General features: G+C 35.7%; 1 protein-coding gene across 3 annotated transcripts in view; it reads left to right on the top strand.

The window, feature by feature from the left end:
* The window catches only part of LOC124641235 (anillin), a 47,686-nt gene extending 24,838 nt beyond the window's left edge, over positions 1–22,848 (top strand). For 2 of the 3 annotated variants that reach the window (XM_047179271.1, XM_047179269.1), the window contains exons 8-21: positions 3,425–3,675; positions 6,467–6,722; positions 6,859–7,051; positions 15,136–15,226; positions 16,162–16,308; positions 16,681–16,830; positions 17,360–17,521; positions 17,967–18,057; positions 18,224–18,370; positions 18,744–18,889; positions 19,158–19,238; positions 19,459–19,626; positions 20,125–20,325; positions 20,805–22,848. In XM_047179271.1, the coding sequence (XP_047035227.1) occupies positions 3,425–3,675; positions 6,467–6,722; positions 6,859–7,051; positions 15,136–15,226; positions 16,162–16,308; positions 16,681–16,830; positions 17,360–17,521; positions 17,967–18,057; positions 18,224–18,370; positions 18,744–18,889; positions 19,158–19,238; positions 19,459–19,626; positions 20,125–20,325; positions 20,805–21,089 (2,369 nt within the window). In that variant the 3' untranslated portion in view covers positions 21,090–22,848. The remainder of the gene's footprint in view (positions 1–3,424; positions 3,676–6,466; positions 6,723–6,858; positions 7,052–15,135; positions 15,227–16,161; positions 16,309–16,680; positions 16,831–17,359; positions 17,522–17,966; positions 18,058–18,223; positions 18,371–18,743; positions 18,890–19,157; positions 19,239–19,458; positions 19,627–20,124; positions 20,326–20,804) is intronic. The other variant, XM_047179270.1, reaches the window with a different exon arrangement.
* The last annotated feature ends 1,807 nt before the right edge of the window (positions 22,849–24,655 follow it).

The following is a 24,655-nucleotide window of genomic DNA, read 5'->3' as shown; positions in this document are numbered from 1 at the left end:
CTACTGTGTTATTCGGAAAATACCTACATATATCAAAAACATCGTAAGCGTTTTGCGAGTTGAAATATAAGCCCTCGACAGTTTGTGGGAAAGCTATGTTGATTGTTCAAGATTCCTGGACCTGGTAATTTATGTTACGTTGGAGTTATTTGAAACAAAAGTTAGGCATTACGTTCTGCAATTTATACCGCATTTTGATACCAGGTAAAAAATATTCTTATGCGAATTATGAACCTCTTTCGTTTTTGGGAATTCGGTTAAAAACTGCGAGAACTTCATTACACCTAGTCGCGTCATACATTTATGGCATTTATAAGTAGATGCTAAAGCTATATCACAAGGTACTTGAGCTTAAGCACTCAGGGTAAAAGAACTTCTAAAAGTTTTTGCCCGAGATTAAAAGCAGCTTCGAGACCGGTTTACATTACTAAGAAGCAATGCGCACATTATATCCTAATGTTGCTCTCGTGTGGCACAGAGTATGCCAAAATACCACTCCTTGTCCGCTTACTGAGAATTTTGTACCAGGTACACTCTCTTAAAAGAATTACTCATATAGGGTACCTGTATTTTTATAATTTTATGTCCTGGTTTGCGGTTGGGGTCTGTGTTTAACCTTGGGCGTGCAGACAGGTTTATTTTGTCTGTGTAAATAATTTTTCCTGCATAAATTGGTCCTCAATCCTTAGGGTCAGAAATGGTCGATATTTTAACTCGTGGACAGAATATAATATTCATATGTATTACTACATGTTGGTATTGAACATGTTTCTGTATAGTTACTTTACTAACTCTTTTGCCATCTAAATTGTTTCTTTCATAAGTAAAAAATAAAACGCTGACGGATAATTTGATGTGACAATAAAGAACTCAAATAGTGCTGTCGAAAGTGCTACTGTTTGCCGAAATTAAGTGAAGCGTCGGTAAATAGCCGGTGGGCAAGGCTGGCAGGAGTTGACAACCTTGGCGCCACAGATGGTGTACAAGGAAATGGGCCCTTTTGACCGCAGTGCACTTTGCATTTTTTATTTATTGTTAGACCTTTATTACAAAGGTTTCGTGAAAGTATCGTACGCTTTTTTTTGTATTTAGTGGTATAGGTAATTTCAACAATGAATTACAAAAATGTAGACACAACAGCTGTTTCTAACTCCGACTATTTAATCTTGCGACACAGTTAAAATTAATCGTTTCTATAATGAAAACGACACGCTATCACAATTCTGTAGCGAAATTAAATAGCTCGTTAACACGACAATCGGTCATCCGAGCCGAACAAATGATAGTGAACCAGTGACGCGTAAAAATGCATCAAAAGGTTGTAACTATCAAAAGGTTGTAAGTAACAAAAGGTTGAGTGCCTCTGTTGTGAACGTGGGATTCGGAAGCGCACATCACTAGTTCGGCTGGGTAGTGGTAGACCAACGGTTGGTGATCCGCGTCGCCCATTCTGCCGTGCGCTCGCGCATAGATAGATCGAACTTAGAAAAAAAATAAAAATAAGTTTTGTTTTTTCGAGATTTTTTTCATGAATTTGTGGTCTGTGGTCTTGTTTGAACTGTTTTTGTGTGATCGCAACTTCATTGGAGTTTTGTGACAAAATTGCCAATCGATAGTGTTTTGATCGATTTTGTAATTGAATAATTGGATATTGAGGTAAAGATAATATTTTTATTATTTTTTCTTATAGAGTTCTCTTCTGTAGATTTTCCCCCTTATTTTGCTATCCATTTAATAGGTACCTACCTAATTGGATTTAGTTTTTCATTTCCCCAAATAATACGTGAAATACGAAAATCTTACGAAGATTACATTATTTTTATAACAAAAACCTAAAACAATGTAGTAGTCATTACGCGGTTTCCGTCATTATAATAATTCTAAGATAACAGCATTGCAGTGAATGTTCCGTAACGTACAGTCCATCCACAAGTTTTTCTTGACCTCAATGATTTGATGACACTACCACGTAAAATAAAAACTTGTCGCATAAAATCTAGCACTTAAAAATGTATGTGAAACATCACTAACTTAAGACTAAGTGTAAGCCCAAAAAATAGTATTATCATAAGTTTATTTCGACAAGATTTAATATTTATTTTTTACCTTAACTAAGTGCCACAGTCACTACATAACTTTTGTCAATTTTCTGAATGTCATAACAGTAGCTAGTTTTTCAAAACAGAAGGAAAAAAAGTCTTATAAATTCTTAGAAAGCCCAAGAAAGGTAGAAGCATCCACAATACTCCTGTGTGTAATTAGATAGAACCTTCGTTTCATCAATTTTAGGTACTAGCTAAAAGGAAAATATCTATCGATGTCAATGTTAACTGTATAATTAGCTGCAATCGTCAAGTTCATATTTACGTAAAAAGTTAAAAAACAATGAAATATTTATAATTGAGTATTTCCTCCAAGCCCTTATAAATGACATAGAAAGCGCAGCTAATCATTTAAGTTCAGGAAACATTAAAATTCAAACTATCAGAACCAGTAAAGTTAATTATTTTTAGTCTGTTTTAGCGCGGAAAATAATTAGATCACTGATTGTTCGATTCACTTTCTCATTTTCACGTTGTTAATGAGAAAAATCTTAGTAAAAGATTTTGTTGTGTAAGACTTTTTTCAAGCTTTTCACCTAAAAAGGATTACGTTTTGTGAGCTCAAAATACGTCTCCTAACAGGATCTAATTTTTATTCAAGTACAACCTAGTCATAAGATTTCCTTGTAATGTGCTGAAATGTAAAACAAATATACATGTATGTATGTAGTCATCAAATTATTGTCAACACTCCAGTTTAAATGGAAACTTCAACTCCAATTTCAACACCTGTGTATCTAAAGCAACTAACACAGTTTAATTAAAACAAAAGACATTATCAATTGAGATAACATTCCTTTAACCAGTTAACTTGATCGGTTTGCTTGACCCGTATCGACGACAGATGTTTCGCCAAGGTTCGCTCGTTATTCCGAACAATTAAACCTCTGTAGTGACAGTTGACTGTAAAGTAACAGTTTTATTTTCACCATTTTATTTAATCTGACCCGTAAATCGTAATTGAGATTGAATTGACAGCGGAAAAGTGGTTGCATTACCTACATTTATTTTTTAAATTGACGACATTTTCTTCATTATCTACATATTTAGGAAGTCGTTTTAAAATGGCTAGGCAAATGAATACAAATCTAATAAAACGTCGGCATGAGTTACAAAATATTCTTGTTAACAAAATCGACACTTATCGATCACGCGGCATCGAACGAAACGTGATGTATCTAACTTTTTGCTACACAGCTTCACAATACATACATTGTACTTACAAACACACACACAAACATAAAAAAAACCCTTCATTGTTGGCTATACACCAGTACACGTTACAAACGGCCTCGGATTTACACCCGTTCCTTTTTTTTCAGCTGACAAAAGGCCGTTGACCCAGAAAACGACGCCAACTAAGAACAGTTCTCTAGCCAGCTCTAGAACGAACTCTAAGGACGATATTCCTGATGACAATATAAGCCAGAGCTCGTTAGGAGGAGGTATTAAAGGGAAGCTCGCTGCATTGTTCAGTAAAGAACAGACAATCAGCGAATCGACGATTGCAAATAAGTTTAAGCAAGAAAGGGAAAAAGAAATGGAGATGCTACAGAATAGATTCCATTATAAGGTGAGATATTTTTTGGTACTTTTCACGGAAGATATAAAAAAAAAAATAAGACGTTTTAGTAGAAATAAGATGTAGTTGGGTATAGGTATCTGCCGAGCTTAGCTTTAGTCAGAAGAGGACATTCGTCTACAGATGTTTGAGACTTCAGTTTCTTAAAATCTTATTCTTAGTTGTTACTTTTTCCACATACGTACCCATCAAATTAATAACCATATGCCAACGCTATTCTTCATAGATACGCATTCTATAGTTATAACCTGATCAAAGAACCTCTTACTCTCAATATTCACAATCTTCATTTCAAAGCGAAGACTCAACTTCTCACAAACTCGAGCTTCAAACGTCACATCATAACTTTGACTGCACCTTCACGGTAACTGTACCACACATAAATATAAGTAGTGACAAAACACTGCCGTCGTTCCAACTCCTTTCAGACTGGTAGTCAAGTTATTCCCGTCGGGAGCAACAAACCTGAGCTATTTCCTCCTGCTCTACCCAGAAAGGAAATTAAGAACTGTACTCTTAGGTTGTTTTAGACTAATGTGATGTGAGTTAATTAGGGGGAAGTAGAATATGTCTTATGGTTCTAATAAGTTTGTCTGATAAAACGCAGTTTTGAATACTATTGAGAAAGTTAAATTTTCCACAAAATAAAAAGAACAATACTTTACTAACGTCAAAAATAGGCTCATTTATATGCACTGATCAAGCCTAATAAAGTACAATAAAAATTTACATCATACACGTAAATAGGTCTAACTCACCAAAGCTATGCTAAAAAGAGAAACCCACAATTAGGCAAATAAAGACTCATTTTACACGAAAACGCCGAAACACATATGACGTAACCAAACCAAGGAAAGTGTAAAGTTGAGCACACAATACATGATAATTGGCCATGCTTTACACCATACAGCCGATGCATACACGCCCTTATCCTCAAAAGAGGCCATATTGCAAAATGTGACGCAAGACCTACTAAGTGAAGCTTTTAACAAGTAACCGAAGGATGGGAAGCAAGTTAAAATGTAGTATGTAGTACAAAAACATTCGAACAAATCCATTGTAAGAACTATGCTTTGTAAGTTTCAAATACGGCAGACGGTGATATGCATAATGCTTGAGTATGTTGGGAAAATGAACTTTGGATCATAATGTGTTGGTAGTTCGTATCAAAATCATGAAGGTCCTGATGTCAAATCCGTATGTGATCAATCATGACATGACATTATTTAAGCTTGTAATCAAATTCTAAACGAAAACAGCTAGCTTAAGGAGAACCAAACTTAGGGTATTTGAGACCGCCAGTATGAAGCCTTCAGTTATGGTTTAGTATTTATTTATACAGAAAATAATCACCTTGATTTCTATTCATATTTCATTTAAAAGGCAACGTGTTACCATTATTCACAGGTGGTTAATCCCTATTAGGAAACTTGCTTATCTTACGCGGTTACTGTGATGTTTCTATCTTGCCCTTATAAGTATTACAGATATAAACGTAATAACGAATATGCGGACCTTATCTATTTGCCAATACAAAATAACGGATACCCTGAATTCGGGATTGTTTGAAAAGTTACCGGGGTTCTAGACCGAAAAAGGTATTTGAAGGCCCAAGATAAGTTTAGTCTTTACTTCCAAAGGAAGAAAATTCATTTTAGGATCTTCCATGAATCCTCAACAGAATCAGAAATATTATTACAAATGAAGCTATTTTAGTGTCATTGCACAGTATAAATAGACTACAATAGACTTTGCGGTTTGTCTGAAGTCTAAGCCTTATCTTTAATACAATCATGACATGACAGAAATCGACCATAAAGTTTTTCAACAGATTTCGTTTTGAATATTTAAAAAAAGATCAAGAGACCGAACGGCGTTTGCAGCTTTTCACAAAAAAAAGTTTTACAAACTTCTTTGTCTCTGCATCTTGTGTAGAATTTAAATTAGATAGTTTTTTGTTTACCAACTATGCAAATGCGTAGTAAAGTACTAAATTGGTGTGGTCCTTGGTACCGGACATAGTAGTTTAGTATGCTAATATTATTGGTTTGTGGACCAGGACTGCATTTGGAATTCATATGGGTACAATTTTGTCTCAGGATTATATACGTTGGAATAAATCTTCAGTCTTGCACCTCTCGCACACTGTTGATAAGCACGAATCAGCATACTTTAAGTTTTCTAAGTATTAGTACGTTGTGCACAAGTTTCTATGAAATTGCGTGTTTCTATTGCGTTTCACATACATCAATAATGTAAAACAACGGCCCACAAGTAATAAAATGACGCTCCCTCAACCTCAGCCTTATGCAAATATCACGACTGTTTGAAGTTCACGAAACTGTACAGTGAATCATTCATCAAGGCAACACAGTTAGGTTTCAAAGATTTCAACATTTCCGGACGCATTGGAATAACTTTTAAAGTAATATTTGCGTAGTCTTTAAAATATTTACCTCTACTGTTAGCAAAATTGGTTAAATGATACACATATTATGTTTCCTTTCCATGATATGTGCATTTATAAAACATTGCGAAATACTGAGCTTCGATTTCTTAGTACTACTCTGTCAGGCCCATTTATACTTATTGGCATTTTCCTGCATACCATACAATGATTTATTTTCCTCAGAATTCATTTGATCCGAACTTTATGATAGCAATAATCTTTGTTATAACAATTTCACCCACTCAATGTATTAAAATGAAAACCTAATTTCCAACATACCGTTGATACTTAGAAGTCGTAACACAATTTTACCCACCTCTTTCTCAATTCCAGCCGAAGACACAGAAAGCAGAGAGTCCAAATGACTCAGATGATGACGTCAGCGAACACGACCCCTCTGAGAAGGCGCCTCTTATGGGCAGCACAACCAGCCTAAACCAGAACAATAAGAAACCAGAAATCATCTCCAATATACCCAAGGTTACGTTCGACGAGAAGAGTAAGATAGAACAGGAGTTGAATGACAAGGAAAAGGAGATTGAGAAAGAAAACGATAGAGTTATTGGATCACAGCCTGTTAAAAGACGAAGTAAGTATTGCCAGCATTTCCCTAAATATTTCAGTGTCTCTAGTCCATTTAAAAAATCTGTCCATTTGAATGGCCTTTATTTGATTGAAATATGTTTGTAAAGAACTCTTAATAAAACGAAAAAATCTTGTTCCAGGTTCCCAAGACTCGCCCGTAGTACTATCAGTATTAGACGACGTAAAAAGAATAAAAGTAAACAACAGCAAAAAGGAGCCACAGACTAACGGAGCGGTCTTACAACAGCCAGCTAGTCTGTACCCACACCTGTCAGACATTGAAACAGACACTTCTCACACACAAGAGGAATTCTCCGACTGTGGCGGATCAAGGTGTGGGCATTACACTCTCGAATGCATCTTCTTCTTCCTTTGTATTTAAGTTCAACGCTAAAGTTGCTTTGGTTTAAAACTAGATGGCGCTGTACTCAATTGTTTGAGTCCAATATGGCGGAGTTACAGCAACTGTTGCGCGAACCGTGCTGTAGTGAATAGGTTTTAGTAATGTGTTCCTGATGTTCCTATTAATTTAGGATTAATTGGTTTGGTATACGTTATTATTTATTTAAGCAGTTTTTGACAACAACTTCCAATATGAAGTGAAATAAGTTCGCAACGTTGCTGTAACAATATTAAATACTAGACTAACGTATAGACTTGGTTACATATTTATGAATATCGCTATCAATACGCTATTTATTATACGTAAGTACTGATAGGTTTAGGTTGCCTAGCCAGTTTTACTAGGTCGTAAACTCCAACCAGGCAGCGTTGACATTGAACCGATTCCATTGGACAGACGTATAAACATTAAAATGTTATTAGCTACATTGAAACTAGTAAATAAACTAAATAATAACCATAATTAGTGTGTCGTACGTATACCCTATAGATATCAAAGAATTCTACAAATGACAATATAATACTTATGAATTATACCTACTGCAATTTATAACGAATATTTGAATAAAAACTGGATTACATTATTAGTGAGGTACTAATAAATATTATAGGAATATCGTTCTTATACGTAATTTAAAAGTACATCTTAAATCGAATAATGCAATAATTTCAATTATCTAAACTCGTGCCTAAATTGTAGTGGACTGACTTTTACAAGTACATATTTCGATATAGTGTTTATGATCATTGTTGATGATTGAACTGACTTTCTTCGTATTATTTCTAGTTTAGCAATCATGACACCGCTTACACTTGTTAAACGTAGATAGGTAATGTTCTTTATAATGGGCTAAATGAGCCTTTTTTACTGACGATCTGTGCGAAAAATCTTAGAGTTAAAGAATAACGTAGCTTGCATTACATATATATATTTTGACGACCTCGATGGCGCAATGGTCATCATGCCGGACCGCCGAACCTGAGGTCCCGGGTTCGATTCCCGGTTCGGTCGATATTTGTGTGATGAGCATGCTTGTTGGCCGTGGTCTGGGTGTTATGATATGTATTTATAAATATGTATATATGTAGCTATATGTAGTTTATCAGTTGTGTAAGCACCCATAACACAAGTTAATAAATAACTTACCATGGGGCTAACCGACCGTGTGTGAAAAAGGTGTCCCGACATTATTATATGCTCGTTTCCTTAAAACGTCTCAAATTACACTATGCTTCCCAGGAGTAATTATTATGTCTAAGTATACATATAAAAGCAGTTTGCTAGAAAAAAAATAAGCGAAGGGTATACTGACCAGGACAGATTTTGTGATTATCATAATATATGCGTAACTTACTCATCGTAATGCTATATTACCTAACTAAACATCATAGTTACATTTTGTTTTTAATGCTGCATCAAGTAATTCGATACATGGCCGGGTGCGAGCATGCATGTTTCACAATGAGTTGTTACCCTAGACGACGACAAATTGTGCAATCGTCACGTTCGCGATAACCTCTCGTGTTACTAGTCGGGTAACTGACTGTTTATGGGGTCCTAGTACTTTGTCCCCTGGGATTTCTACCCTATGTTTAAATATATTTGAGACGAATAGTATCCATATAAAATTCCTCTGGTAGTTAGTTTGTAGCCGTCTAAAAAATATTGAATATGTTAAGCGGGTCAGTTCTAGAAGGTTCGGGTCAGCAGTTAATTTATCTACTGATAAAAAACTTGAGAGAGAAACCATCAGCGATGAACGCACATGATTTTGTCTCATATCCCAATGTAGTTAGTCGCATATCTCAATTAGTCAAACGAATTCACTTATATTGTCCCTATAAACATATCAAATAGTTTCCAATTTACTATCCGAGCAGTGGGCCAAGCACGAATATCTAACGTTTTCGAATCGACAATGTATCGAGGCCTCGATTCGAAAACGGAGTTTGTCGATAGTAGGCAGCACGAACCACATTCGAAGCACTATCGAACACTCGATTCGAATTCCAAGGTGACGTCATGCAAATGTAAATAGGGACGCGCCACAGTGAGCAAAATGAACGATTGTTGAATGAATGGTGCGTTCGAAAACTAACTCTAGTTGTTAATATTTTTTTTACCTTTGATTAAACGTTTTATTATTATTAAATTATAATAAAAACTGAATGTAATATAAAAAAGAGACCCAAAGTTAATTATTAGACATTATAAAATGGCATTATCTCTAGCAATATAACATAGTTACGGAGATTTTATTTTTTAAAAATGACGGGTACCGAACGCACCCACTTGACATCCGACGCGCGTAAGGGCGCCAAATTTGTATGTTTTGCTACACGTCCACAACAAAAGTATTTCTGTTTTTTTTTTGCTACAAATAATTAAGTGCTTTCAATATAATAAATATTATGAGAACCAGTCAGACGCAATATGAAATGATGGTTGAATTCATGGAAGCGTGAGTAAACAGTTTTAATAAGTTTGAGTGGCATAAACTTTAGTGTGAAGTATTTTAACTGCAATGCTATTTCTATATTTTTAAATTCGGTTTCATTTATGTCCAGTGGGTAAATTCTATTCCTAAGTTTTGCTCTGCGCGTAATTTCTCTACAATGATTAAAAATAAACATATAAATAACATTTTTTTTTTCAAACACATTAATTCTATAGGTTCGCAAATAAATAAAATATGATTTAATTACTTACCTTGTTTCTCGTGATTGATATCCATAATATTCTAGTTTTGCCGCTAAAAAATAATATGCGGTACTACGTTCATACAGTGGCGGTCTTTGCATTTTAAATTATATTGAAGCTATTACTAATTGTTCCAATAACTTAACAATAATTTTATTCACAAAACTAACTCTAAACAAACATAAACACGGTTAAAACTTTATTTTTACACTTCTCGAAACTTTTCTCACCGACTTTTTTCAAGTGAATAATGTTTCGACCATACTCGATAGCCAGCCTTCGAGAGTTTACGTTACCATACGTCAAAACAGTGTTCGTGCTGCCATGTTTTGTTTCCTTTTACGCCCGATAGGGGCGCTGTACAATTCTCATACAAATGTTACTCGATTTCGATACGAATAACTTTTCGCAAATATTCGTGCTTGGGCTACAGATCTGACCTGTAACCATACACTTTTAATTTAATCACTCTCCATGCAGACATGGAGACATCAATTTCATAGTAAACAAAAAAAAAATTCTTCCAATATTGTTTTACTTGATCAAAAGTTTCCAAGTCAATAATTTGTGCAAACTAACGTATACCACTTAATTAATTATTCAACGAATGTTCTACGTTATTGGGTCAAGTCGATTTGCATGGTGGCCGGTCATGGTAGCGAAAAAAACGTTGATTATCGCGCGTACATATCTGGACTGTCTGTGATGCCCTTTATTGGTGGTCACTAGCTTGTGCATACGGCGTCACCTGCGTTTTGTACTGGAGTATAATGTAGCTTTCTGAATTATTTCTTTAGAGAATTGAAATTAATTCTGAAGTCAGTCCTGTTTTTCTAGAAATATTTATAAAAAATTTATTACACTTGTATATAAGAGCCTTTTTTGATAAAAGTTTCCATCTAAAACCCGATCTAAAAAAAACGTGTAAAAAAATAACGTAAGTTGTAGTATCTTATGAAACAATTACTTATTATGTCCATTTATAGAAAAAATACAATAATAAAATTATCTACTAAGACTGTATGTTGCCTATTAGACTGTAGTGGTTTTACTACATTCTTTTGTATATACATATGTAGCTTAGGTTAGATATACACGTATCTACTTAAACTGATTACTTATGCACAATTAATACAAGTACTACTTATTATTCAAGCATAATAACTTTGTAGTACAATTCCATGGTACATATTTTTTACCTTACATGGCGAAGAAATACATATAAAAGTGGTTCTTGAGGAAATATTAATATTGTAGCTAATAATGCTTCCTGGTTTGCCAGTTCATATCTGGAATAGATAGGCCTAAAACTAATAATATAAATGCGAAAGTACTCTGTCCGGCTTTCAAGCCAAATCTACTGAAACGATCTGATATACAGATTTTAGAGTTTGACAAAGGACAAAGAATACTTGTAACCCAGTTGCGGGAAATGGGTGAAAACGCGAAGCTACATCTATTCTCTAATAAACTCCAGGCGATGGCATTTATCAACTTCATTTAACTACTTATGTACAGTCAACTTCAGGTCAGTAGTAACAGTTTTATAGAAAAATCGTACTTATTACTAGTGAGTTAAAGCGCATGAAAGTTGCCACTGATGTGCGGTCTACCGTACCTATGTACTTTTACTTTATCGAAACTATCATAAAATTTAAAAGTATATTCAGCAATCATCCCATTGATGTTAATAAATGTCTATGGCCTTTATCTCTTACAATATAAAACCTTAAAATACTTAATTACTTATCTAAGTGCTATTAGTAAGATAACAAAAAAATACGGGAATTTGACATGACAGAAACTGAAACAGAATAACAACAGTCAGTTTAGCTAAATGAATAAATTAGAAATACTAGGTTAAATTATTTAGGCCTAGGCGTTTCCAGTATAGATACATACATATAATCAAGTAGATTCAGAGCGATATGAATTAGACAGTACGTAAAGTTGAAATTATAATACATAGTTAATTAATGTTTGCAATAGTTTGACAGTTGACTTACGGCCAGTTTCTTCATCAAAAGTTAAAGTTAAAGTAATGTCTAAAGTAAAAGTTACAGTCAAATTCGTTTTTTCAAGGCTAAAGTGACAGCAAAACTAATAGAAAAATTGAATTTGACCGTTACTTTTACTTTAGACATTACTTTGACTTTTACTTTTGATGAAGAAACTGGCTTAAGTGGGAATTTTATGAACACCAATATGCCATTTTTCGTTTTGTATAAGATTCTACTTTTTTACAATTATATTAAGGGTGAGTTGCACTATTTAATTATAACGATAACCAGCTATGATATCGAAAGCGGTCATATCGGCGATTTGAGAACTGAAAATCGTTCAGTTATCGTTGTAAGTAAATGGTGCAACCCATTATAAATACCTTTCAGTTAACTTTACAAAGCGATTAATAGTATATCTGGTGTTCATAAAACTAGTATTACTGCCATATTTTAAAAACCAAGCATTTTTCGACACGCCATTTTCCCTTTCAGTGAAGATTTAATTTAATATATTTTAATGTCGATTAATCTAGTAATTATAAGACTCCTTTTCAGGTATTTTATAAATTATGTTGTCTGTGATAATATTACACTTATATAATTAGTAATGTTTTTTTTTTTTTGTAAAATAAAGCTATTGAAACATGATTTTGGTTATTTTATTCCTTTTGTTTTGCTGTGAAACCTTTTGTTTTTTTTCCCCTCAGCGTGTTTGGTTTATTTTCAGTTTTATTATAAAGCAAAGATCCAAGTTACGCATGAAATGAATGAAGAAGTCCAATGTACCATTTTCTACACAGTATTTATAACTACGTCCAAAGTGCCTCTTTGCCCAATTAATCTAATACAACACAGTTTCACTATTGTAAGATTGATCTAGGCCGTAATAGAAAATAAAAAGCTGAGTATTATTATTCACTTTTACACCGACAAGGTCAATTTACTTTCCTATACATTTTCATATACACTTCCAGCTTAGCCCAAATGATGTTGCGAAAACCATCTTCAGAACATAATATACTGTTGCTATTAACATTTCAATAGGTGCAAAAGGTATATTAAGCGATTTGGATTCCAGCTATTTGTGTTCTGCATAGTTATGCATCACTACTCTTCTGCAGCAATCAATATACCAAATTTCATCTTAATCGGTTCAGTCATTTCAGAACAGCGCTGCTACATTTACATCCAGTAAGAAAATTCCCGCGGTTTCATCCCCTTTCCGTAGGAACCAATGCCTATACCAGGATAAAATAAAGATATGTTACTCGATGGATATTCTATGGATGATGATCATAAATAATCATGATGGACAGCCGTCCCATATCATCCCATAGCTTCCCAACAGTGAAAGAATTTTTCAAATCGGTACAGTAATTTGTGAGCACTTGGATACAAACAAGCAAAAAATGTGTCATCTTTATTATATTAGTAGATACATATATTCACACAGTATAGTTATGTTAGTGTCTATAAAATTATTTAATAGAGTTGGGATAGAATTAAAATCGCTAGATAAACGCACCTTAACGGACATATAGACTTTGCATACATGAATTTTACAATATTAAAATGGATCTAGAGACTTTCAACAGGGACAGATGTCAAATTACATATTTCAATAACATCTGCTCACCTCGCCGGTATGTTCAACCACATGGCTTTCTTCCATTGAACTTGCGAGCGATTGTTTAGTACTCTCGCCGAACAGATGTAGAGTATTACAAAACTTCATACAAGACTAATGAATAACCTATAGTTAAATGCGAATTATATAACTAGCAGTTTTCTGCGGTTTCCAGAAACCGCATTCTACCACTAGAATAAAGTAGGTTCTCCATGCTTGATAAGTTTGAGTAGTAGTGAGAAAACAAACTCATTGAATTCAGTCACATGGAGTGATATTTTTCTAAAGAAATATTCTGTTTTAAAATTCAATAATTATCTTGTTTGATAAAAGAAAGTTTTTAAGATGATATTGGTGAGGACTACATTGGGCAATACCATTGGCTCTACGAATTATTATTAAAATCAGAACAGTTTTCAAATCTTCAAACACATTTAGATACAAATCGCTCAAATATTGTCAAGTAACTTCATTGTCATGCATGGTGTAAGCAAGGTTATTTCTAAACATAGATAAAGTACTAGAGGTCTATAAAAACCACGGCCACTTCTTACGCGGTCAAAAAACATTAAGTATATACATACGCATGTTTTGTTAAATATGTTTACTCAGGCGTAATGTAACCTCGACGTGTCAAAGTAAATGTTTTAATACAAAAAAGTTGAGGTAAATGATATCTATACCATTTATGACATGTTCTTTTTTGGGTATTGGTACAGCGTAGGTATTTGTTCAGGATTGGAATAGGTAAAGTATACCTACTTATTTACCTACTTATTTACCTAAACCAATCCTACTGGATTGGTCAAATTATTGCTTAAGACATGATGCTACTTAGTTTTTGATACTAAATATCTTTATTACATTTCATATTTACGGTAGTCAAAAAGTTATATAAGGTTAGCAGAAATATAGTGGCAATTAACCATATGTACCCTGTATGGCAGAGGAAAGAAAAGAGGATACACAGAGGCAAACCATTTTATAGAACCTGGATCTGATAGTCGTGTTTTAAATCCGGATTCTGATAGTTTAAATAGATATATTCCCTTCCGCAATGTGTATCTTTTAAGTATTTATTAAGTAGTTTAATAACTTAACATGATGCCTTTTGGTAAGCACGACTGAAAGCAAGTAAGGAAGGCAATAGGGTAAAATTATGAAGGTATATGTATGGCAAAATAGAACTCTATTGTACATACACTAGCGGTCGTGAGTATAATTCCCACCCATTGCACTATTGACATGACTCCAGATACAGGCATAGCTAGTTTAGTAGCCTACTAGTAATGTGCATCACATATTGCTATCAAGACTATACATAATAATCGGTGAAAATAACAAAAAAAAAGATCCCGACGAATTAAGAACCTCATCCTTTTTGGGAAGTCGGTTAAAATAGACAATTCAGCTCCATTCAGTGGGGGTAGTAACTACACTAAAATACTTTATTGTTTCGAGTAAGCCAGCTGAATTTAGTCGGACAGCGCAAATGATTTACCATAATTATAAATTCAGAAAACCTCCCTTGCTTGATCCACATGCGTAAAATATTGTACTGAAAATAAACCAAACACAGCAATAGAACATGTATTCATTTCACAGCAAAACATGGGAATAAAATAATCAGTTATTATTGTAGAATGATTTCGAGACAAAATCTTCAATTTGTTTTTCCTTTCAGTTCTGAAGACTACATTCCACCGTGTGTACTAGAGAGGATGAACAAATCTGACAACTGGGCCGAAACTTCTTTTGGTCGTGAAGTTATGAACGTAAGTACAGATTCCTTAAAGTTAGTACAGATACTTTATCCTAAAGTAGTCCAAGGAATAAATTATATTATCTGTACATTTTGCAAGTTTACATGGGCACTCTAGCCGAGTGCACTGTTAAAACTACAAGCCGGACCAACATAATTCGGAAAAGGCTATGCAAATGATCTTGATTCAATCTAGCTGGGCTGGATGACCACAACAATATGACAACCTCTGTCTATTCTTCCATCCATATAAAAATCTCTTTAAAAAATATATCTGCTTTAAAAAGTATACGAGTACAATAATACCTAGACATTGTATACAATGGAGGAAACATTTTAAGGAAAACCACTCAATAGGCAAAAACACAATAACAGACATAAGTTCAATGAAACATATCCAGTAGTTACAATATTTCTTACATACATACACATATTTTTTCTAAAGAAAGAGCGCGTTGGTTGATCAACATTAACTTGAATACAACAATAAGTTATTAGATTCTCTGTACATTGCATACACTGTGTGACAATAATATTGTAATAACATAGCCAGAGAAGAAATGACGCCTTTATTGTAACTAAAAGTATAAACAGTTTTTCTCCCTAGTTTTCTGTCTTCAAGTGTTAATATAGTGTTTTTTTCTTAGAATAGAATAACGGTGAATTTCTTTGTGATTTTGAAGTGTATTTAGAACTATAATTTTGGTAATTCCAAGGTTCCAAAAGTCATTTATTTTTTCTGTTGTTTCTGTCGCTGGGAAGTTTGTTCTTCACCGCTTTTTTCTTTCCAGCCATAACAATAGGAAGTGGTGAAAAAGGAGCGTTTTGGGGTGCTGTCCTTTTGTAATTTGGACTTGAAAATGTGATAAAACTTACTATCTTCAATTAATATCTTTGTCTTTCTTGCTTGAATTTCCCTTATAATAAAGTGATGTTTTTTATTACTAGGTTGTAAAGAAAAACAACACGAGTTACAAGAAAGCGGTCCGTGAAAGCGATTCTGACAGCAGTGGGTTAGACAGCGAGTTGGACGATATTTTAGACGAGGCCATCAACGAACAGAGCGAGGGACCCACGCCTCCGAAGATAAACAAGGTACTTATTCGCTTACCTGTGTCTTGGTACTAAAGAAATTCATTAGTGACACCGCCATGGTCATCATTTCGAATTACTCCACATATATTTATCTAACGACCCTCTTTTTTTATGGCAAATCATAAAATGCATGAATCTGTGCCATAAAAGCACCACAACAACCAGAATTTGATTTGTTTCGTAATCTAAAGTCAGTTTAACATTGGAATTGAATGAGTTGCACTATTTAACTAATTTATAACGATAACCGAACCATTTCCACTTCGCCGATTTGACAGCAATTTCAAGGCTGGTGATGGTTTGGTTGTCGTTATATTTAAAATGGTGGCTTTAAAACTGCTTGACCAACCACATACGTGGGGTTGGTTGCAGCATTCGGTGGAGTCTTCATCAAGTTTCGTGTACCAGGAGCGCTCGACATTCAAGTCACCGCTGAAGCTGCAGTCGGCGACTCCGGCGAGGGCCGACCACGGCAACGAGTTGGTGCATAGTGTCAGCTTCTATAGGCGCATGCAGAACGCGGTGAGTGGAATGATTAATATTTATGTGGTTATGTTGGTTATTGGTGTTTAATATATCTGTTGATTTGTTTACAAGAGTCTTTAGTAGGCTAAGATAGATTATAAAAATCTGATGTTAGTAGAGATAAAAATATGAAAAGGGGACTGTTCTAATGTTTTAAAGTAAGACCTGTAGCACTCTTAAGACGACGTTCAGCAGTGTACAGCCGTGATACACTCATACCGTATATAATTCATATATAACTAATTGCCGGTGATTATATGCAAGTCATTAAACTTTACCTACATTTTGAACCATCTATCTATACTAATATTATAAAGCTGAAGAGTTTGTTTGTTTAAACGCGCTAATCTCAGGAACTACTGGTCCGATTTGAAAATTTATTTCAGTGTTAGATAGCCCATTTATCGAGGAAGGCTGTAGGCTACTTTTTATCCCGGTACGGGAAGAAGTTCCCACGGGATGCGGGTGAAACCGCTGGCAGAAGCTAATAGAATATATGTATTTAATTTTATTCCCCCTTTCACAGTCATCTGCCCCATCGACCCCGATGCGTATCATCCGGCACACGTCCCCGGAGCGCGAGCCGCCGGCCACGCCGGACGAGCCGGCCGCCAGCGTCACCACCGTGCGCGAGCGCATCAAGGAGCTGCAGGCCGAGATCACTAAGCAGCAGACTGTTATATCGCAGGTATGTGTTCAACACTCAGCTGCCCCGTCGACCCCGATGCGTATCATCCGGCACACGTTATATCACAGGTAAATTAAGTAAATATATTTAACGTAAATTAAGGACAATTTGTCGTCGTCTTCTTCAGCTGTTTTATTGCCCCACTGCTGGGCATAGGTCTGCTCTCGCACAGAGAAGGATTAAGCGTCACCACCACCAAGCTTGCTCAATACGGGTTGGTGATTTCACACTTTATAGTCTAGGTTTCCTCAAGATGTTTGCCTTCAACTTAATCAGTTATTGGTGTCCAAGACATACCTAAAAAATACATACAAAACTCAGAAAAGTGCTTTTTTACTTACCTGACCTGGAATCAAATCTATATACTAGAGAGGTTGTCTCTTTCTCCACTTGTTGATACCTAGTATATACCACGTAATATGACATAAATTGAATTTTCTTTCAGGCAAGTCAAGCTCTAAATCTCTGCGCAGCAACCATCGAATTTAGTGGATCAACCGAACAAGCGGAAGGCGAAAGACTACTGTTGTTAGCTTGTAAGTTGTTGCTCAATACTTTTGAACTGAAAGCACTAAAACTACGTTGTATCAGGTTTGATACAACGTAGTTTTAGTGCTGTATTTGGAGATGGTCTCAGGGGTCATACACACATAGCTCTAAATATTTGAAGGTCATTTTAATATTTTTTTTGTAATATTTCAGCTCATCGTCGTCAAGCATGTCTTCACGAGCTACAGCGGCTACAGGTGGAGGGCGCGGGACCAGCTGCCACGGCCGGCATGGCCACGCTGCACCTCACGCAGCTCAGCGTGCCGCTCAAGCGCGACTACGTGCGCCAGCTCAACGCCGGTAACTATACCTGTGTCTACACTAGTGTACACTGTGCCGCCGCCACGGCCCACACTAGTGCCCACACTAATGCCCGCACTAGTGTCTACACTAGAGCCCGGTGCCCACACTAACTAGTGTCTACACTAGTGTCCCACTACTGACTCGTGTCTACTCTAGTGTCCACACAATTGACCACACTAGTGCCCACACTAGTTACTACACTATAGAAGTGTCACTGTATAGATGTTGGCACCAAATTTGCCGTGTCAGCTATCAATACGCTATAGCTGTAATGTATACGTTGACGGCGCGGCTAAAGACATTGCACTGACGATTCCTTAACAATCTTATAATTTTTGTTTGTAATATTCGCTCCATCTTTGTTTCACAGATGGCGCAGTAGGTCACCACGCGGTGTGCTTGGTGAAGTGCCGTGACCGAGTGTTAGCTACCAGCATGCAACAGACTCAACCATCAACGACCCTGCTACACTTCCCCGACGATATTCGTATGCTGGGACTAGCTAGCGATTTTAAGGTACAACTTTACTCAGAACCAGTGGCTTTAAATATAAAACTAAACATACACTTGTATGTTCAGGAATATAACTCAGTATACTGGTCAATGCTCATGACGTTATTAATAGACACTAATGACGACATCAAAACTGAGATATATTTTGTAACATACGCCACATGACGACGTTACAAAAATATATAATAGTTTAAGATTTTTAGTCTGTTCTCTTTTGTTGATAGTTGTTCATGGAATGCTCTATAAGTTGTTTTATATTTTCCATTTCCAGGTTACGGTAGAGGTGTATTTGTTGCAAGCTTCTAAAGAAGTTTTATCACATGAGATGAAGTATCACATTTCTAGCAAAAAGGTAAGACCAGTTCTGTAAATGAACGGTTCAATTGAACAGTGCTGTACATGATTCCCAAAAGCCAATCATAAATATATTGCAATATAACTCGCTTTTACCTCATGTCTCAAGAAAACACGAACTTACCCGGTCAAAAAAGCCTATGTGTTACTCTGATACATATGCCTGCCAAAGAGTAACAAACATACACACAGTCTAATCTTGTTATTTCCTTCCACAGTCAAGTTCGAAGCTGCTGACCCCGAAGTCGAAGATATCGGAGCTGAAGGCGCCGCGCGTGCAGAGCCCGGCGGGGCCGCTGGCCGTGCGCTCGCCGCAGTTCGCGCTGCACGGATACTGCATCTTCGCGCTGCAGCAGGCCAGCAGGAGAAGCTTCACGCTCAACAAGGTACCAGTACATAGGACTAAGATCTTCTTCCTCTTGCCCTATTCCCAATTTTATTTGGGGTCGGCGCAATATGTCATCCTCTTCCATTTTTCCCTGTCACTCGTCATACTGACATACACTTTCCTATTCATGTCATCTTTCAGGCAATCCATCCATCTTTTCTTAGGTCTTCCTTTTCCTCTCCATCCATCTACATTCATACATAGCACTAAGATTAATGTGGTTTATTCTGACGACTACGCCGTAGGAGTCTAAAGAATGTGAAATATATAAGTCACAGTCATCGGGTTGTAGCTGCTATTTGATTTAACGTCTCGTGCCTTCATTGAACGACTACACTTGCACATTTAGTGTGTTTAGTATTTATATGGTGTTGTCTGGTGTCGTCTTATTCCTGGTACAGATTTTACTAAATCTGTGCAATATAATTTCCAGAAATTAGCATGCAAGCAGACAGACTAGCAGTGACTTCTATTAACAACATTTGTACCATTCCAGGTCCCATGCGGCAGTCCTCTCGAAGGCTCCGTGAACTTAGAAATCAAGGCCCGCGTACAAGTACCCCCGCCGTTTCCTCACGCCGCCTTCCTCACCGCGTTCGACGACGTGTCGGGGCTCGGCGCCTGGCACCGGCGCTGGTTCCGCCTGCAGCCGCCCAGGCTGGCCTACTGGAAGTACCCGGACGATGTGCACAGGAAGGTAAGAGTGCAGGAGTAGCTAGGAAATCACAACGGTCTTAATAGTATTACCGTGACGATGTGCAGAAGTAGGTAAGGGCATACCTAGAGTCAGGTGGTCAAAGGTCAATGAACCCCAGGAGATCAAAGCTGTCTTATTTAACAGAACCCTGACAAGCAAAAGCAGTACTGATAAGGAAAAGTTACCCTAGGCTGTTATTAGTAGTGCTCTGATTTGCAGATGTTAAGAGAATATAAAGTTCTGCATTTATAGTAAACTTTTCTTTATAAACTAAATTCTTCAGTTGCTGGCAACACCGTCTTTTTGCAGAATTGATAATGGCAATTGAAAAGTTTGCCTGACGCAATATTCCGTTTCGTTATTTATGAAGAATCTTGATCAACTGTTTATATTGTTGATGTTCGCAAAATTTTCTAGTCATAAATGAGTTTGATATTAAGAACGAGAATGGTTGTTTACAATACACTGCCCTCTTCTAGATGCCGATCGGCGACATCGATCTCTCAACGGTCATATCAGAACGAGTCATCAAGGCGCCTCGCGACCTCTGCGCCCGTCCCAACACGATCCTTCTAGAATCTTCCATCCCCGCCGGACTCATCGTACCGGAGTCCGGTTCCCTAGTCTACGTCCATCGACCGGACGGCTCCGTCGTCCGGCGACATTTACTCGCCGCCGACACGCCGAAAGACCGAGATATCTGGCTCGATTGTCTCAATAAGGCCTTAGAATATGTCAGATGCTGTGGTGGTGATGAAGATTAGAATGCTAGAGTATGTATTGTACATGTGATATCTTTATGTAAAAGACATTACTGTGATTTTTGACGTTTGAAATGTATTGCTTGTACGTAAATGTGTGTTTGAATTGGATGGGTAAAAGATCATTTTTTTATTGACATGTGCAGCAATCAGGCTACCTACGCCCTGATTATGGAACACAATATATTTTGTATTCAATTGCAATACCTTTTGACTTTATTATCGACAAGTTAAAAATTGTCATAATACAATACATTAATGTATATCAAGACTTTCTGCCGAAATATAAGTCAGATGGAACCTTATTATTTGCGTACTTAGGGCGCAGGTTCTTTATAAATTATAGTATACCATCCAATCAAATGATGACATTTATATCCGCCTGTAAAATCCAGTATTACATCGGCAGGGCCATGTGATAACTGTCTGACGCAGTACGTAATGTATGGGACCAATTTTTATATTATGTATGAAATATTTTATCATATACGACATTTTGTTGATTCTGAAGTATATTATAATAGAATCTTCTACGAATAATCCTCATAAATATGATTATTGTTGTTACAACAATTAACTATTATGACCATCACAAATATCTATAAGATATTTAAATTAAACGACTCTGGCTTACTAAGCCTTTAATTATTATAATTGAACTGAAATGAAAGAATGAATGATGATTTTTGGGAAATTTTACTGCTCTCAATCGAAGCAGAGAAAAGATGATAAATATACAATTTTTCTGTAGCATTTTCATGCTTTTAGAAGTAGTGAATGGCAGGATATTAGCCACTGCCAAATTGCGAACATTTTTATACTTTTTATAATTGGAGTGCTTTTTTATAAAATGATTGTTTGTCGTGTAGTTTGTATGTTGTTATAGTTTGACTGAATTTAGCTTTAATTTTGTACTAACAATGTAACTAATAGGTTATTTCATCGAGAGTGACAATATTTCGACTTGTGCTGTTAAAAAAAGTGTTACATGTATTAACATGCTCCATTAAAAAGCCTAAAATAATCTTACCATGGCAAATTCTTAGTCTGAATTAATAATTCAAAACTTTTCAATTCGTACAAAACTAACGTTTAAAACCCATCTATTAACATTAGTCATAAATTGATCAATTTTCTATTAAACATACATAGTTTCATCATTCTATAAATTTTAATTCTAATTTCATTTTATTTCGCATCAATTAAATGCGAAATAAAGTATTTTAAGCCATATTAATCCACCTGATTTTATATTTAGTTTTTAATGTAGTTTATATTTTCATGACTTATTCTAACTTCCAAATAAATGAAAAACTAAATTCGAAACTAGCTAGCTATACTTCGAACCTTAGGTATTCTTATACTATACGTACTCAATAAATATCTGTACAAAGTTTAAAACCAACGGAAAAAATCAGCACCACATCACCTGATCACCATCTTAATTTTTGAAAAGTTTTTTTCAAATTTCTAGTTAATTTTAGCGTTTTATTCACGTACAGATACTGAAAATAACAGCTCTATAAGTTTTAAGAAGCCTTTTTGACGGAAATGTCATTAGTTTTGGACAAATTATGTTATAATTTGATATACATATTCAGAAACCAAGCAGTTTCTCTAATGTAGGTAACATAGTTATAGTATGCACCAAGTATCGGAATTGATTGAATTGTATTTGCAATAATTGTGTGTGTAGTTTTTAATTATATTTTATGTGTAAATAAAATCAATTTATTACGATAATATAAATATTTTAAGTATTTTTTGTTGTTTTACTCCATTATACTTCCTTATCATTAAAGCCCGGATAAATATGTATTAAACTCACTTATAAAGAAACAGGTAAACAAACTGTTTCTTTATAAGTGACTGAATATGATTGTATTATACCTGCACTGATCGGTACCTACCCGTACAGGTTTGTCTGTACCGGAAACCTGTTTCTTTATGTAAGCACCCTTAGTGACAATCATGGCCTCCAGTTCGTCGGACGAAGATTTTTTTACTTTTAGAAAGTACTTACGTCAAATATAGAAAGAGAAGAACAGTTAGTGTATCTGATATTAACAGAAAAAGAACTAAATATGGAACATATTATCATTTATTCTTAAAAGATATAAAGGACGATGAAAAGGAGTTTTATGATTATACAAGGATGACTCAAGAAACATTTGAACATCGCTTAATTAAGAAATGGTGTAACTGGTATGTTCAACCAATTTCACCTGAAGAAAGACTCGTTATCACTATTAGGTAAGTAATGAATAATATGTACTTAATTATATTAAAGTAAAACTCCAAATGGGTAATCTAAAGCAAACAAACTTATTAAAAATGCTGTGTTTAAGTTATAGCTATACACCTTGGTTTTTGGCACCCCATGGGCCAAAATCAAATTGAAGATCTATACTAATATTATAAAGCTGAAGAGTTTGTTTGTTTGAACGCGCTAATCTCGGGAACTACTGGTCCGATTTGAAAATTTCTTTCAGTGTTAGATAGCCCATTTATCGAGCAAGGCTATAGGCTACTTTTTATCCCGGTACCCAGTAGTTCCCACGGGATGCGGGTGAAACCGCTGGCAGAAACTAGTCTGCTATAAAATTCGGCAAGAGATTGTTCATTCTGAGTAGATTCATTATTTTCTTCTGTAGATACTCGGTGGCTATTAGATTGATTGCATTCGTCTGCAGCTAGTCGGTTGCAGGTGGATTCTTCATATTCTTCTGTGGCTAATCGGTTGCTTATAACAGCAATATTGTCACTCGAAGTTAGTGGAAGATTTATTTCGTTTCTCTGGAGTACTATCACGGGAAACATTACTTAAATAAAAGTAGTTTGACATCGAACTAGGGTTACCATATTGCAAAGATTGGTACGCGAACTCGTCGACGACGCTTTGAATGCGGTTTCTAAAAGAAAGTAGCATGTGCTGTGGAATTTTTTCAATGTGTGGTATGAGGCTTTTAAAAAATAAAATATGTTCGTTGTCTGCATCTGTTGTTCTATTCTGTCGGGATTTTTCATTATCTTGTAAAAAATTAAGTTTTTGATGCTCAATGTCCAATTATTTGTCATTGATTGTTCTCTTCGACTTTTTCAAAGTGATTTTTGAAACGGACATCGCAGGAGACACTGTTGGTTGGTCACTCGCGTCATTATCTTCCATATTGCTTGGTTTAGGTGAAAGAGAACAATCATTGTCATTTGTAGTTTGGGTGTTTTCTGTTTCACTATCAAGGCTCACAGCACTATTTGAATGAGATCTTTTTCGCGTCAAACTTCCAGTGGTTAGCCGCGCCTTTACCATAGGTTTGAGAAAAAGTAAGGGTTTCAAATATCGCCATTTGGGATATACTGTAGTTGCCTCATCTCCAGAGCGAGAAGGTGGAATCTTTCCTAACTCTACCGCAAATTGATCCCTTAGATATCTCCATCTTTTTCTTATTTTGTTTTAGCAAAGCGTCCACACGTTGGCGCTTTGCTCAGTTCTGATACAACACGCAGCGAGCAAATCGAGTGACAATGGCTTCCTCATCCAGCAAATCGCCACCGGCATGGACAAATGA

This window comes from Helicoverpa zea, chromosome 22 (genome assembly GCF_022581195.2).
Source record: "Helicoverpa zea isolate HzStark_Cry1AcR chromosome 22, ilHelZeax1.1, whole genome shotgun sequence".
Lineage (NCBI taxonomy): Eukaryota > Metazoa > Arthropoda > Insecta > Lepidoptera > Noctuidae > Helicoverpa > Helicoverpa zea.
This window is presented reverse-complemented; position numbering and strand designations above follow the sequence as displayed.